General features: G+C 39.3%; 1 protein-coding gene across 1 annotated transcript; it reads left to right on the top strand.

The window, feature by feature from the left end:
* Positions 1–11,988: 11,988 nt before the first annotated feature.
* Positions 11,989–16,490, top strand: GPR33 (G protein-coupled receptor 33). Its single transcript, XM_069464062.1, has 2 exons — positions 11,989–12,128; positions 15,396–16,490. Exon 2 carries the CDS (start codon positions 15,402–15,404, stop codon positions 16,416–16,418), a length of 1,017 nt encoding a protein of 338 aa, XP_069320163.1. The 5' UTR covers positions 11,989–12,128; positions 15,396–15,401; the 3' UTR covers positions 16,419–16,490.
* The last annotated feature ends 709 nt before the right edge of the window (positions 16,491–17,199 follow it).

Here is a 17,199-nt window from a genome sequence, read left to right as displayed (position 1 = left end):
CTTGGTTCTATGCACATTTCCTGCCTCATCTCCCCCCCCCCCCCAGCTCTCTGCCCTCTAGCTGTGCTGAACTCTCAGTTCTCACACACACCTGGGGCCTTCTCACGAAGTATTTCCTTTGCTGAAGTACCAGCCCCCACCTTCATGACCCATGTAACTTCAAGTCTCAGCTTAGTTGTCACTTCCTCAGGAACTCTCCTTGACTCCCTTCCTGGTCTAGGTCAATTTCCCCTTTATATCACTAAACATAGTTGTCATTATTTGTCTCATATGTACTGTTTTTCCCACTAATTCACAAGCTCCACCATAGCTGCATCATTCCTGTCTGGTTTACTTTTTTTATCTGAAGTATCAACACAGTCTTTGGCACCTAGCAAGTGTTTAATAAACATCAAAAGACTGATGCTCTCTTTCAAAATCTATACCTACCTCTGTTGAGGAATTGAGACATCAGTTGGTTTCATTGGAGAAGCCATTGGGACAGCACCACAAGGTACCAAATATACAGCTATCCTTTCCAACAGGTTCTATTTTTACTGGCATCTATAGCTCTCCAGGAGATGTAATATAAAGGAAGGATGGCTAGCAATAGACCTCAATTTTTCTCTCCTAGACACTGCCCCATGGGTCTTGGGGGATGTCATGCAAGCTGAGCCCCTGGGATATGTCTGTATCCCAGACCATCTGAGAGTACTTCTGCAAAATGGTATTTAGAGGGGCCTACAAACTAGCATAGTGAATACTACAGTGTTTTGAATTGCAGCCAAGATCATTTACAAAAATAAGTCTTGGAATGTTAAAAAGGGTGTTTTAAAACTAGAAATGTAGTAGGAGGAACACATATTTTCAAATTAGAATCTGGAATGTTCCTCATGTTCTGATAATCTCATTGAAGTGGGAGGTCATTAGCTGAGTTTTGCTCCATAAGGAAGGGAACAAACACTTCCAGGGTGCTATAATAAAAATGAAGGACTTGCAGAGATATAAATTAACTTTCTGCTCTGAGAAATCATCTAGCAAAAGTTTTTCTTTCCTCTGGGGTCTCATGGCCTTTCAGGTCTTAGAACAGGAAAGTACACGTTTTCTTTCTCTAAAGAGCCTCAATATTGTATAATATTATCTGCCATGATAGAAAGTCTTTGTGACCTACATCTTCTGTGCAGGTCCCTGAGCCACCTTCTTTCTGGTGCTTACAGTAATATCCGAGACATAGGATTCCTGGTCCTAATGTATGAAGCAATTCTGTACAGAGGTCTTGCTTTAAGGCAGCTGCAATCTGCCTGCATAATCATGGCTGGCTAGCAAAGATAGGTGTGACAAGGCCAACCAGCACGTTGATTATGAAATCTGAATTTCAGTCCCACTTATATTCTGAAGTTTTTAAAATTACTATATGTCAGTTATATTCACATATTTTATTTCATTTAATCCTCAAAATAACCTGCAATAGAGTATTAGGCAACTATTAAATGGTAATACAAATGTATATTTATTAACAAATTAGTTTATTAGTTAAAAAATTTTAACATATTATTAAACAGACAAGGTTACCAAACAGAATGGAGGCCATATCTTATAAAAATAGTAAAGCCAAGATTTAAATCCAGGCATATCTAAAGTCAAAGCTTCAAAGCTGTTTTGCACTTTGCTAGGTTACTTCCTCTGTCACTCTTGAAGCAGTAACCTAGACTTCCTCATAGAAATACTTTATTTATAAAATAAGGAAATCTACTCCATGCACCCTAAAGACCTCACAAAAATGAGGTTCTAGTAGCCAGTAGTGAACTATTTATATCCAAATTGCGTCTGGCCATAATGAGCCTAGACTCACACTGAGTAAGCCACAGTAGGCCTGAGTTGTCTTAGTTTTTAGACTGTCCCTATGCACAAATTGGGAGAAAAACATAAATGAGCCACATTTGACCATGGCTCTCATGAGGGTATCTCAGAGGATGAAATTTCTAAGTATAAGTGTATATTTAAATATTTAATTCCATTCATCTAAATATCTCTGGGCCTTTGATAATTAGATCATAAATTCAGTCAAAGGCCATTTTATATTGTCTTAAGTTATTTCACTTACCTGGCAATAAAAATTCCTTATTTCTGTCATGAAGATAGAGAAAGTAAAGGGACATGTGATTCATAACTCAAGGACCTCTGAATTCCAGTCTTAATTACTTTCTCATAATTGTGGTTTGAAATAAGAAAGGAAGAAAAAAGAAAAATGACTCTGGGATACTGCCTGAAAGGCATGAAAGCAAAGTGAGCCATAAAAAATGCTGATTCTAGGCCGGGTGCAGTGGCTCACGCCTGTAATCCTAGCACTCCGGGAGGCTCAGGCGGGTGGGTTGTTTGAGCTCAAGAGTTCGAGACCAGCCTGAGCAAGAGTGAGACCTCATCTCTACTAAAAATAGAAAGAAATTATATGGACAACTAAAAACATATATACAGAAAAAATTAGCTGGGCATGGTGGCGTATGCCTGTAGTCCCAGATACTCGGGAGGCTGAGGCAGGAGGATTGCCTGAGCCCAGGAGTTTCAGGTTGCTGTGAGCTAGACTGACACCACAGCAGTCTAGCCCAGGCAACAGAGTGAGACTCTATCTCAAAAAAAAAAAAAAAAAAAAAAAAAAAAGTTGCTGATTCTGATGTCAAAAACTGAAAGAGGATTTCCTGTCCGATTGGCAAACAATAAGGAATATTTATTTTCAGGAAGCCACCCTTCTGAGTTATCTTAAGGTCAAAAAACCTTGTTAAAAAAGCTGTCATTCACAGTTGTCTAGTTGTCATTGGTAGAAACCTATACTAAGTTTAAAAATTATATCTCCCACTTAATTTGGCAATGTCAAAATAAATATATGTATAGGAAATTCCTCTTTAGAAAGTCAGAAAACATATTAATATTGTTTGTTTTAATTTGGTTGTAATACTTAAATGCAAAATATTTTTCTACTAGATATTGGCTATTTATAATACACTGTAAAGTTAGCATACATCTCTTAAACTGTCCTTTAGACCTGCACTGTCCAATGTGGCAACTATTGAGCACTTAAAGCATGGCTTGTTCAAATTGAGATGTGTTCTAAGTGTAAAATGTACACCAGATTTTAAAGACTTAGCACAAAAAAAGGATGTAAAATATCGCATCAATAATTTCTGTATTGATTATATGATATACATGATTACATGAAATAATATAAGGGTCTATTGGCTTATAATATAAATAAGATGTGCTATTAAAATTAATTCTACCTGTTTCTTTTTACTTTTTAAATATAGCTTCTGAAAAATTTTTAAGGTGGCTCACATAATATTTCTATTGGACAACACTGCCTTAAATTTTCACCTTTAAATAGTTATTATCCTGAGTCAGGAGTAAGAGTATCAGACTTTATTCCTGCCTTTCTGAGATATCTCGGGCTTACAATTTACTTTAAAAGAGGATAAAAAAATGTAGAACTTTTACAAGTGTGGTTAATAAAATGGAGAGTATGAAACTAATGTGCCCCAAAGTAGCATATATGCACCTCTTAAATCCTTTCACTTTTCTCCATCTTTATCACCCCTAACCTAGTCCAAGCCACCTCTGCCTTTTGCCTGGACTAATATAATAGCCGTTTTTTTTTTTTTTTTTTTTTGGGAGACAGAGCCTTGCTCTGTTGCCCAGGCTAGAGTGCCGTGGCGTCAGCCTAGCTCACAGCAACCTCAAATTCCTGGGCTCAAGCAATCCTGCTGCCTCAGCCACCTGAGTAGCTGGGACTACAGGCATGTGCCACCATATCCAGCTAATTTTTCCTATACATTTTTAGCTGTCCAGCTAATTTCTTTCTATTTTTAGTAGAGACGGGGGTCTCGATTCTGCTCAGGCTGGTCTTGAACTCCTGACCTCGAGCGATCCTCCCGCCTCAGCCTCCCAGAGTGCTAGGATTACAGGCATGAGCCACCGCGCCCGGCCCATAATAGTCTTTTAACAAATGTGACAGACCCTCTTTGATCCCCTCCCATGACTCTTTGTCTTTACCATTTCATTCCTTGCTGGCCAGACTTCTTTGTGCTGGAAACAATTTTTTTTTCCCCCAGAAAAGCTTTCTCTGGTCCCAGGATCCCACTCTGCTCATGTGTGACAGAGAAAGTTCCAAGAAATTATCCCAAAGGAACCCTCAATGACTGACAGGAGTTGATAGATACATACCCCAGCTCTTCATACCTCAAGTTGGGTAACCCAGCTGTGTGTGTTCTACACCTAGAGTTCCTCAGTGGGATTAAGCTTTAGTTACCTACAGCTATAACTTGCTTAATAATTCACCTGTTGTTACTCCTGCCTTTCCCTCTGTCTTCCCCATCCCTTATCAAGTTTCCTGGAATCCTTTAGCAATGCTTGCCCTAGAATTCTTGCCTCAGGGTCTGCTTCTGGGAGAACCCAACATTCAGATAATCAGTTTTAACCACTTCCACTCTTACCCCTCACCAACCCATTCTCCACCTCAGAAGCCAGGCTGTCTTTTTAAACTATCATATTATTCAGCAGGTGATAAAACCAAGAAAAAAAATAAAATAAACTATCATATTGTCACCATATCACTTTTGTTTTTGCAGCATAGTCTCGCTCTGTCACCCCACTAGAGCACAGTAGTGTCATCGTAGCTCACTGCAAACTCAAACTCCTGGGCTCAAGTGATCCTCCTGCTTCAGCCTCCTGAGTTGCTGGGACTATGGCCGTGTGCCACCGTGCCCGGCTAATTTTTCTTTTTTTAGTAGAGACAGGGTCTCACTCTTTCCCAGGCCGATCTCAAACTCAAGGAATCCCCCTGACCTCCCAGAGTGCTAGGATTACAGACATGAGCCGCCACGCCGCCTTATCACTTCTTCATTAAAACTTTTCAGTGATTTTCCTCTGCTCTTAGGCTAAAGACTATTTAATATCTTAGTTGCAAGTTTTTTGATGTCAATTCCAGTGACTGCTTTACTACCTGAGTTCCTTTGCCACACTCTAGAGCACTTTCCATTTCTCCAAACTGCTACCCCCAAAAATTTTTAAATCTGGTGTCTCACACCTGACCACAGTCTTCTATGCTTATACGTGCACTACCACTCTGCCTGCACCAAGACCTCCAGTCAGTCCCTCAATACCTTCCTTTCTCTTCATCTGGTAAACTCATCATGGCTTTGCACCCTCCCTATTTGACCTAACCCCCCAGCAACATCACTTCTACTACACTCTGATCAGCACTCTCAACCCAGCAGGCCTCCTCTCCTGGTGGTATTAGCTTAGCAACCATCAGCCCTGAATATTTTCACAGTCTGCTTCTGTTCCTACATCCAGGCTGGAAGCAAATGTAACAGAGTGACGAGCTCAGAATTTTTTTTTTTTTGGAGACAGAGTCTCGCTCTTTTGCCCTGGCTAGAGTGCCGTGGCATCAGCCTAGCTCACAGCAACCTCAAACTCCTGGGCTCAAGCAATCCTCCTGCCTCAGGCTCCCGAGTAGCTGGGACTACAGACATGAGCCACCATGCCCGCCTAATTTTTTCCATATATATTTTTAGTTGTCTATATAATTTCTTTCTATTTTTAGTAGAGACGGAGTCTCACTCTTGCTCAGGCTGGTCTCGAACTCCTGACCTCAAACAATCTACCCGCCTCGGCCTCCCAGAGTGCTAGGATTACAGGCGTGAGCCACCGCGCCCGGCCTAGGAGCTCAGAATTTAAAATTTGCATGATGAGGTATTTCCCCCCTTCCCAGGATAGGAACCACAAAAAATGGTCCCTGATCTCAAAAAGACCCTTAATACCACTCAATAATTTTTTATGTCTCATTACTTTCGTAGGAAATCCTCAACCATTATCACTCTCTAACATCCTGTATCTGTTTACTCTCAGATTACCTTGGGTATGAATTTGCATAAAAACAAATCTATCCAAAGCCTTAATTCTTTTGCTCCTATACAAAACCTATCCTTTCCACTTGCTCTCCAAAGTCCACCGCCATCTCCCCTGAGACTGATCTTGAATCCAAGTCTTTTCATAGTCAAGGTCTAGGCCAACTTTCCAGCCTCACCTTCTGCTTTTCCTCCAGGTACATCCTGCCTGCAGTTCTGGGAATGCTGTCCAGACCTGGGGAGGATCTGAGGTCCAATGTGATGGATCATATCCAATAAAGCCACCTGCTGGGAGCAGAGCCCAGCAGAGAGTCTCCTGAGCAAAGCTGGACTGCTATCATAACAAGAACCCTGCCAAGGAGGAGAACCCAAGCCATAAATTATGAAACAAAGGTGAAAAGTCATGAGCCAAAGATTTCAATAAATGGAAAAGCCCAATTAGGAGAGCAAGACCAGACAGGAGGTAGAGAGGGGCCAACATGGAGGAAACAGACATGGAGCAAGACTTGAGTTAGATCCAGGGTAATGCCTGTCCTCCTGATCACCTCACACTTCTTTGTGTCATTCCAATCCCATTAAATGCCACCTATGGAGAGGCCTTTCCAGACCGCCCCATCTAAAGTAGCCAGTTAGTCGCTCATCACATTTCCATGTTTTAAGGCTCTATGTAGCAATGCAGTAGGAGCTGATGTTTCTCTTCTTTATGTGTTTATTTACTGTTTTGTTTTGGTGGTTTTTTGCCCATCTCTCCCTACTAGAATGTAAGCTCCATGAGAAGATAGCTCTTCTCATTTACTCTGTATCCCCAGAGGCAAGAATAGTGCTTCAAATACAGTAAATATTTGATAAATATTGGATGAACGAATTAAATCTCAGGAACACTCCAGATGATTCTGACTTCAGCCAGGCTGGAAACCACTGGGCTAATACCTGCATTATTGTTCCCACTATGCTGGGATGTAGAGGGTGGTGAGAAGTGGCCTTGATAAGTACAGAACTAGACCAGACAAAAGAAGCATTGCTCTCTTTGGCTATGCCGTGAAGTATACCGATTCCAAGACCTAGATTATGCTCTCCCCAACATTCCTAAGCTATTCAGTTCAGGTATAATCTTCTTTAATTAATGTTTTATAAACATTAAGGGCAATTATTATAAATTATGTACTTTACTTTTCCCAGTCTCAAACATGGTCTGGCATACAACAGATGCTCAATAAATATATCTTGAATTGCATTGATCAAGGATTTGCTCCAGCCTACTGGGCTTGCCAGTGTTCTCTGCTACAACTACATAATACTAATATTACCTGTCATTTATTTAATACTTTTAAAACTTACCATGTGCCAGGTACTGTGTAAAGCCTTTACCTATAGGGGTTTGGGCTATAATTCCAAAAGGCACAATTCTGAACACGTAATCCCTAATGTTGAAATCCTGATAGATCAGAAAATCCCTGAAGTCTAAAATCCTGAAAATCAAAATCCAAAAAAATCAAAATCCTGAAATTATAATTCTGAAAAAATAATTTTAAAAATTCTTTAAAAGATATTTATTTACAGGCCAGGCGCGGTGGCTCACGCCTGTAATCCTAGCACTCTGGGAGGCCGAGGTGGGCGGATCGTTTGAGCTCAGGAGTTCGAGACCAGCCTGAGCAAGAGCGAGACCCCACCTCTACTAAAAATAGAAAGAAATTATATGGACAGCTAAAAATATATATAGAAAAAATTAGCCGGGCATGGTGGCGCATGCCTGTAGTCCCAGCTACTCGGGAGGCTGAGACAGGAGGATCACTTGAGCTCAGGAGTTTGAGGTTGCTGTGAGCTAGGCTGATGCCACGACACTCACTCTAGCCTGGGCAACAGAGTGAGACTCTGTCTCAAAAAAAAGATATTTATTTACATGTTTAAAAAAGATTTATTTGAGAAACATAAAAACATGACAGAACACTTCATAGGCCACTTTACATAATAAAATAGGCAATAATAACATACACAATTTTGCAAGCATAAGCACTCAAGTATACTAACGATAGTCACACAAGTATAATAGTTATGAGCAGACAAACCATATTCATAAAGAAATATTATAGCTTACATAATTGCAGTCATCTGACATACCACAATGGACAACGTTAGTTTTTTGAAGAGATCGATAAAAAATACAATGGATCACCACCATCACATATACAATCACCCAAAGAGCTGAGATCTTGAGAAATTTTATCTTTCACAAATGCAAATGCACAAAAAGAACATCTCTTCCTTTATGGAGGATGTTTCAGTGCTTTCCTATACATGCACAATGCTTGCACACAAAGTCAGCATTGTGATAATGCACTTTCATGGAGTCAAATTTGCAAAAAAATGTACAAAATGAATTAGAACTCTCTAAAAGTCTTCACACAATTTATACCTCCAGGATTGAAAATACAGTGAAGATAAAATACATAGTATAGCAAATTGTAAAAAAAATAATGCTGATGATTTAAAATAGTGGGAAAAAAGCTAAAAAAAGAAAAACTCAAACCCAAAAAAACTAAAAAGAAAATTAAGGCTGGGCATGGTGGCTCATGCCTGTAATAATAGCACTCTGGGAGGCCGAGGCAGGAGGATCACTTGAGGCCAGGAGTACAAGACCAGCCTCAACAAGCGTGAGACCCCCTTCCCCCATCTACCCTCTCACATCTCTACAAAAAATAGAAAAATTAGCCAGGTATGATGGCATGTACCTGTAGTCCCAGGTACTTGGGAGGCTGAGGCAGGAGGATCGCTTGAGCCCAGGAGTTTGAGATTGCAGTGAGCTGTGAGCAGTGAGCTGCACTTGAGCCTGGGTGACAAAGAAAGACTCTGTCTCAAAAAAAGAACAAAGAAAATTAGACATATGAGAAAGTGTATTTACAGGGATAAATTATGGGCAATTGCACAGAAGTAGTTCATAAGAATTGGCTAACTTTTAAGCTCATTATATTTTGAAGTCTTACATCTGATGAATAACTACTTTTTTTCTTTTAGGGCATGGCTTTCCTCGGAAAATACATTCACATTCATTTTCTACATGGCACTATTCTTTTCAGAACTCTTCTTTGATTCGATACACACTGACATGAGCATTCCCTATTAAATTTTCCCATTTCTGTGCCGTGTTTCTATGTTGTTTTGGGCATATGGAAATCCATTTCAAATGCACTGATATAAAGACCACAGATTTGGCAGAAACCATGGAAGACCATTGCATGAGTTACTTATCCTACCATGCACATAATTATTTTTGGACCAGTCAGTAACTTTGCTGGCTTCTTCAGGCAAATATGGCTTTAATTGATTAAAAACTCCTGGAATTTCATCAGCTGAAAGGAATGCCAGTACAGACAAATAAAACATTTTTAAACTGAAGTTTTCATCATTGCCATATCATGTGGCCAATCCACTCATCTGAATTATCTGACAAATCCATTGGGCTGAACGGAAAAAGCAAACTTTATTGGGAACACCCTGAAATTCACTTTTAGAAGACTTGCTCATACTCAATTCCAAATTATCATTATGAGCTGGGGATTCAATTAGACATTAGAAATTTTAGACTTTAGGAATTTAGCTTTTAGGGATTTTGAGCTTTTGAGATTTTTATCTTTTGGGATTTCAACATTCGGGATTATGGCCTTCTGGACTGTGTCTTTTAGGATTATGATCAGCACTATACCTATAGTATTTTGTTTAATCCCCACAAGGATACTTTAAGAGATGTGTTCTTGTTATTGTTGTTTTTACACTTACAAATGAGTAATCAAACTTAGAGAGGTTATATATGTGGTAAGTAGCAGAGTTTAGATATATCTAGGGTTTTGTTTTCTATCCTATACTGTGTTGTGCAATCAAGACTGCCCACAAGCAGTGCATCAGTATTTTTAGTGCACATTATTACTGCTCCAACTCCTTTCTTAACTGATAATGGCATCTAGGGTAAGGGTTTTTTTGTTTTGTTTTGTTTTGTTTGAGACAGAGTCTCACTCTGTTGCCCGGGCCCTGGCTAGAGTGCCGTGGTGTCAGCCTAGCTCACAGCAACCTCAAATTCCAGGGCTCAAATGATCCTCCTGCCTCAGCCTCTCGAGTAGCTGGGACTACAGGTGCATGCCACCACGCACGGCTAATTTTTTTCTATATATTTTTAGTTGTCCAGCTAATTTCTTTCCTATTTTTTTTTAGTAGAGACGGGGGAGGGGGGGAGAAGGCGGGGGGTGGGTGGGTCTCGCTTTAGCTCAGGCTGGTCTCGAACTCCTGAGCTCAAATCATCTGCCAGCCTGGGCCTCCCGGAGTGCTAGGATTATAGGTGTGAGCCATCACGCCTGGCCGGGCAAGTTCTTAAATATCTCTAAGGGTCTTGGTTCTCTTCACCTATAGAATGGGAGTTAGATGAAATTAATTCCTTGGTCTCTTCCAACTTTAAAATTATATGCATCTGTGAGTTCCTAGTCTTTCAAGCTTTTGATTAAGCAGCAAGCATCTGCTTCTGCATTTCTGTGTATTTCGTACTGTGGTTCTATCAAAACAACACAAAACAGTTTCAGTTTCCCTAAGTTCTTTTCTTGAAACCACCTGATTTAACTTGAAATATGAAACATGATCTGACTAGAGCCATATCACCAAAGCCACAGAAGAAAATTGCTTCCTCCAACACAGTCTGTATGTTTCCTAACAGTGAAAACATTACCTGTGGGATGAAAATACTCATTTGAGTATTAACTCTTCAAAGAAGAGTTATGGAAGAACCAAATTTTAGGCTACCTAATGGGGCCCTAGCCCTAGTGCATGTTTGGAGAGAGGGGGATTAAGTACTAGTTCCTATATATTTGTTATTTATGAACTCTATTAATTGTAGAATTAAGAAATATAGAATGGGGGGAGAGGAGGAAGCATCTGGTCCAAATTCCTTTTTTTATTGATGAGGTAGCATAAGCAGCAGCCCTCTTGGAAAGCAGCCCTCTTGGCTCTTTTCTTGGTAAAAAACCTATTACAATTCACTTAACCGCTCTGTGTCTCAGTTTACTAATCTTCAGAATTAGTGGGTTTGGACCAAATAATATCCCAGGTTGCTTCTGGATCTATGAATTAACCCAAAGTGTATGAAACATTGGCAAGAAATCCCTTTTAAAATACAGTGGCAAGTTTGAAAACTCTTCCTTAATCTGCAAAGATCAGTTCTTAGGTTGAAGGTCACAGCCACAAATGAATTAAGAACTGACATTTAAGCCTATTTTTAACAATGCTACAGTCGAGCAGAGAAAGGTTTAAAATTCTAGGTCTAACACAGACAGGGTAACGGTTTTGATTCCCAAGCTCTTCAGCACTGAAGCTACACAGCAGTTTTGATGTATTCTCTCCACTGGTGTCGAAGAGGTGAGAAAATCAAGCAGGAAAGAAATCAGGACACTGAGGTCAGCACAGAGGTAGATCCAAAAAATTTCACAGATGGATTAGAGAGAGGAAAATAGGAAATGTAGGACTCAGTGAGTAGAAGTTCATGAATCCTGTGTGTTAGGGTTTCTTATAATGAGAGCATCTTTTAGGATGTGGTAACCACTTCCATTTTTCCAACCACTCTCAACAATTGTACAGATGCAGATCATTCTGCCTGCCAGTCTTTGTCTTTCCAAACTAAATAATATAAATCTTTGGCCTGTCCTCATACACTCCATTTTAATGGGATATGCAGTGTTTAAGGTTTTTTTCCTAACTATTTTCTCTCCAGCAAGAATAGGTGGCTCATTTGCAAATTCTCTTTTTGCCCATGCTTGCTATTTACCATCTCCTTGTGTACCCAACACCATTCGTCCATATGCTAACGGACACCCTAGAATTGAGGCAGAGTGGATGCCTGGGGGGATGACCAAATATTTTAATCAGTATTTTAACATCTGAAACAAGCTTAGTAACCTTAAATGGAATGACTTTGCTTATGGAATTTTTTTTAATCCCTTCTCAAAATGGAGACACGATTTGAAGAAGTACTCTTATCTCTACTTCCGTTATAGTGGTACATTCCGCAGAAAAAGGAACCAGGAAGAGTGAAAAGACCTCACTGAAAATTTAAATAGGGGGTTCAAGGTTAGGAAGTAGCATCAGCAAGAAGAAAGGCAGATGAAATGAAGGTAAAGTGTCGTTGATGTTGACCTGTTCCTAGAGAAGAGCTTGATGATGTAGAGTCACTCTGGCCTGCTGGAGACCCGTCTGGCATGAAGATACAGCTCCAAGGTAAGACTTCCTGGGCTAGCAGGTTGATTCCAGTGCTATCATCTGAACATACCCTCTTAGCTTATTCCCGATCAGCTTCCTGAGGTTCCTGCTGCCCTCCCCCACAACAACAGCTTGTGTGCGCGAGTGGAGGTAAGGCCTTCCTGAAAGCCATTTGTGCTGAAGGTATCATTGCATCAAAGCCTCAAAATAACTCTAAACCAAAGAGCTCTGCTCAGATATATGGACACTTAGATTTTTCAGAAATCCCTGGAAGTACTATAGAATTAGCACAGATGCTTTGGGAAGGAAAGAAATGTAGCCTGCAGCATTAAAAGGACAAAATGAGGCTCTTACTGACCTTAATATAACAAGTTGAGCAAAATTTTTTAAAAAGTTATCAAACATATACTATGTGCCCTGATGAGAGATAAGTAATTTATATATATTATCTCATTTAATCCTCACAAAAATTCATAGGGGTTTAGAGGTGAAAAAGGCTTAACGAACTGAGGGTAAGGTCACAGGGCTGATAGAAATAGAGGTAGGATCCAAACCCAGGTCCGTGGGATGACAGAGCCTGAGCTCTGTCCGTTAATTTGTACCAAAGTACTTTAAAACCATTTTAAAGGATGTTTAAGAATGAAGAAAACTGGTTATGTGCAATGAATGAAAGGTCTTAGGAAACTTTATAGGATTCTCAGAACCACTACCAACATTGATCAGAAAAGTTTGACTTTGATTTTTCTCAAAGCCTACATTATTTTCAGATGCCCTTCTAGAACTCAGCCACAATTAAAAGAAAAATTTTCCCTAAAATTCAGATACCCAGTTTCTTATTTGTAGATACACAAAGAGACCCCCCAGCCCACACACATACATAAAAACATCACATATACACACATTCCACAGACACACATAGATACCACACACACAAATACACCACAGACACACACACACAGACCACAGGCACACACACAAATACACACAGCTCTACACACATACCCCCATGGATAAAAACACACACCACAGAGACATACACAGAGACTGTATACCCACACACATATATGCAAATGTCCCACAGATACACAGAGAAACCACAGACACACACACATACAGATACACACACATATATTATGCACACACATATATTATGCACACACAATATTGGAAATTCTGCAGGGGATTTCGTTTCACCTTATCTATTCATGCTCCAATATCTATCCAGTTTCCACCATATTCATCATCTCATTCACATCTCACCTCCTGCTCCTGGTCTTATCTCTTGGCCCCCTCCATCCCAACTAGGGAATATAAGCTCTTTTCCTTTGATTCCCCACAACCACTACCAACACAAGACAGTTGTGGGTTAATGGGGAGAAGGGACATTACTCCATATCAAAGCACAGCAAATGGATTATAATTGCATATTAGACATTCCTATTTTTAAACCCCCTATGTCATTTCTGCTTCTTAGAATATCTCATTGACCCTTTCTCTTCTTCAGGCCTCCTAACCTCCTGCTGAGTTTTTCCTGTGCCCCTCTCTTAAAACCACCTTCACTCCTCCTCCCTCTTCTCCAGGTCCCAGGGCCATCACATGGCATTTTTCTCGAGTTCTCACTCGCTGTTGCCTATCCATTCCATACTCTTCAGACTCCAGTTTTTACTACCAAAGCAGACTACTACAGCACTTTCCTGAAGAATCATTTTTCTGCTTAAGAGAAAAATTTTGCAACTCTCTTAAGAATTAACTTAAGGCAGTTGTGCTTTTAAATAGCAATTATTTTACTTCTTCTCCCTATATATTCTTAGAATATTTTTGCTTGGTGGAAAAAAAAAAAAAGCATCATTAGTGATTTCCATTGCTTTATCCAATTTATCAAAAACCAATTTGTTGATATGACTCTGTTATAATAGCTATTTTCCAAAACATTCTCAGGTTTATATTTTTGATACTGCGGGAATCATTATCCAAGATACTGGATATTTCAGATAATCAAATACTCTAATTCAAGAAGCATTATAAAAAATACTACATATGAATTATCAGTTTTCAAAGAAGTAATATAAAAAGTGATAGGGTTCCCCACTGCCACAGTGGAGGCATGGTGGGAGACGTTGACGGATAAGACATTTAACCCTTCTAAGTCTCACTTTCTCCTCTGTTTAAAGATTTGCTTTGTAGGCTTTGTGAGGAAAAAAAAAAGAAACGATTTTATAGAAAGCTCCTGGCATATATCAGACATTGTATAAATATGAGTTCCTTGAATTTTCTCCCTTTCCTCCCCTCCCCAAATAAGAAATAGCTATTACTGTATCTTATAATACACTTTCCTCTTTCGTGGATGATTCTGAAGTCACCTCACAATCTTGCAGTGCCCTAGGGTTCCTATATTAACATCAGTTCTTACTGTTATGTGCTAAGTATTAGAATACTAGATAATAGTATTTACTATATATAGTTAGATCATGAGGGAAATCTAATTATAGTGTCCCATGATTACTAATTTGCCACAGTTGCTATTATTTTTGTCATTCAAGTTCATTTTATTAGCAACATTTGCCTCGAGCAAATCAAGTAAAACGATTCTACATTGCCTTATTCAAGAAGTTGTGCCCATGAAGAAGGGTCAGACTTCTGGTTAATGTCCAAATAGAAGGTTTATAGCTACCTAAGATAATTACTTAACAATTTTCAAAATGTCCCTACCTTTCTCTTTCACATTTATTTCATCTATAGTATTTCTTTCTTTTCTTTTTTCTTTTTTTTAGAAACCAGATCTCACTCTGTCACCCAGGCTGCAGTGCAGTGGTACGATCGTAACTCACTACAGCCTTGAACTCCTGGGCTCAAGCGATACCTCAGCCTCCTGAGTAGCTGGGATTACAGGTGTGCTCCTGTAATACTGACTGATTTTGTTTTTCAGAGTTTGGGTCTTTCTATAATGCCCAGGCTGGTCTCAAACTCCTGGCCTCAAGCAATCCTCCCATTTCTGCCTCCCAAAGTGCTGAAATTACAGACATGAGCCACCACACCTAACTTGTAGTATTTCTATTTGTGATGCTCAGATTAATCTGATCTTAATTCTTCATACAACATAACAGTATAGACCTAGAAAAATATTTAGTTTGTATCATGAATTATTATAGAAATATTATGTTTGCCACTGTTAAAATATTGTCATTTGGACTATTACTGTGCAAAAATTACTATTTTAATTTCTACATTTAACCTTTTCTTTTGCTTTTTTTGTTGTTTTTATTTTCACTGTTTCTCACTCCACAGGTAATTATGGGTCTGATCAACTCTACTGATCACCTGATCAATGGCTCTACTCTAGTAAGAAACAGCTCATACCTTCCAGTTCCTGCATCAAAAATAATGATTGCCATTCCTTTGTTTGTGTCATTTATAATTGGCACCATCACCAATGGCCTCTATCTATGGGTGCTAAATTTCAAGATGAAAAAGACTGTCAATACTCTCTTCTTTTTTCATCTCATTCTCTCATATTTTATTTCAACATTGGTTCTGCCATTTATAGCCACCTCCCAGCTTCAGAACAATCACTGGATCTTTGGAACCGCCTTGTGCAAGGTCTTCAATAGCATTTTGACTCTGGGGATGTTTGCCTCTGTTTTCTTCCTCTCGGCCATCAGTCTTGATCGTTACCTGCTCATTCTTCACCCTGTGTGGTCCCAGCAGCACCGAACCCCACGCTGGGCTTCCTGCATTGTCCTGGGAGTCTGGATCTCTGCCACTGCACTCAGTATCCCCTATTTGGTGTTCAGGGAGACACATCATGACCAAAAAGGAAAGTTGGTCTGCGAAAATAACTATGTTGTGTCTACTAACTGGAAAAGCAAGGAGATGCAAACTCTAAGTCAATGGATTCATACGGCCTGTTTCATCATCCGCTTCTTGCTCGGCTTCCTTCTGCCTTTCTTCATCATCACCTTTTGTTACCAAAGAGTAGCCAGCATGATGAAAGAGAAGGGCCTGTTTAAATCCAGCAAGCCCTTTAAAGTCATGATGACGGCCATCATATCTTTCTTTGTGTGTTGGATGCCGTACCATGTATACCAGGGCTTAATGCTCACTAAAAACCGGTCACTGCTTTTAGAGTTGGCTATGATCCTTACAGCACTAAGCATTTCCTTCCATACTGTCTTTACTCCAACACTCTTCTTATTTATTGGGGAGAATTTCAAAAAGGTTTTCAAGAAGTCCATTCTTGCTCTGTTTGAGTCAGCATTTAATGAGGATTCTTCTATAGAAAGAACACATAACCTAAATTCAGGAGCCTAAATTTAAATTCTAAAGCCTTAAGCAAAGACTCTGTCAATTACACCACTAGAGATATGCCCTTTGCTTTTGCATGCTGTAGTCTCTACATCAGAGAGACACCTAGCTGTTCTATAGTTGGATCTCTCAACGTTAAAAGGGCTGCAAGAAAACAAGCAATAGATCATGTTGCTAATGTGAATTTTTTTACCTTTTTAATTGTGGAGAAATATATGTAACATAAGATTTGCTATTTTCACCAATTTTAGTGTACATTTCAGTGGCATTAATTATAATCTATTCACAATGTTGTACAACCATCACTACTATTTCCCGATTTTTTCATTACTCCAAAGAGAAACTCTGTACTCATTAAGTAATAACTCCCCATTCCACCTCCTCCCAGGCTCTGGCAACCTCCAATCTACTTTCTGTCCATGAATTTGCCTATTCTAGATATTCCATATCTAGAAATCAAACAATATTTGTCCTTTGGTGTCTGGCTTATTTCACTTACTATAATGTTTTCAAGATTCATCTATGTTGTAACAGGTATCAGAACTGCATTCCTTTTTGTGGCTAAATTATATTTTATTGTATGTATATACCACATTTTTTTAATCCAGTCATCTGTTGATGGATATTTGGGTTGTTTCCATGTTTTGACTATTGTAAATAATGCTGCTATGAACATTTGTGTGCAAGTATCTGTGTTAGTCCTTGTTTTCAATTATTTTAGGTATATACCTAAGAGTAGAAATACTGAGTCAAATGGTTTTTAGTTTGCACCATATTACTACACTTA

Source organism: Eulemur rufifrons, chromosome 2, assembly GCF_041146395.1.
Source record: "Eulemur rufifrons isolate Redbay chromosome 2, OSU_ERuf_1, whole genome shotgun sequence".
Lineage (NCBI taxonomy): Eukaryota > Metazoa > Chordata > Mammalia > Primates > Lemuridae > Eulemur > Eulemur rufifrons.
The sequence above is the reverse complement of the archived record's forward strand: the minus strand, read 5'-3'. Positions and strand labels throughout refer to the sequence as shown.

Bases quoted from the DNA above. Each gene is read 5' to 3' on its own strand.
- GPR33 (XM_069464062.1), top strand. From the start codon at position 15,402: ATGGGTCTGATCAACTCTACTGATCACCTGATCAATGGCTCTACTCTA.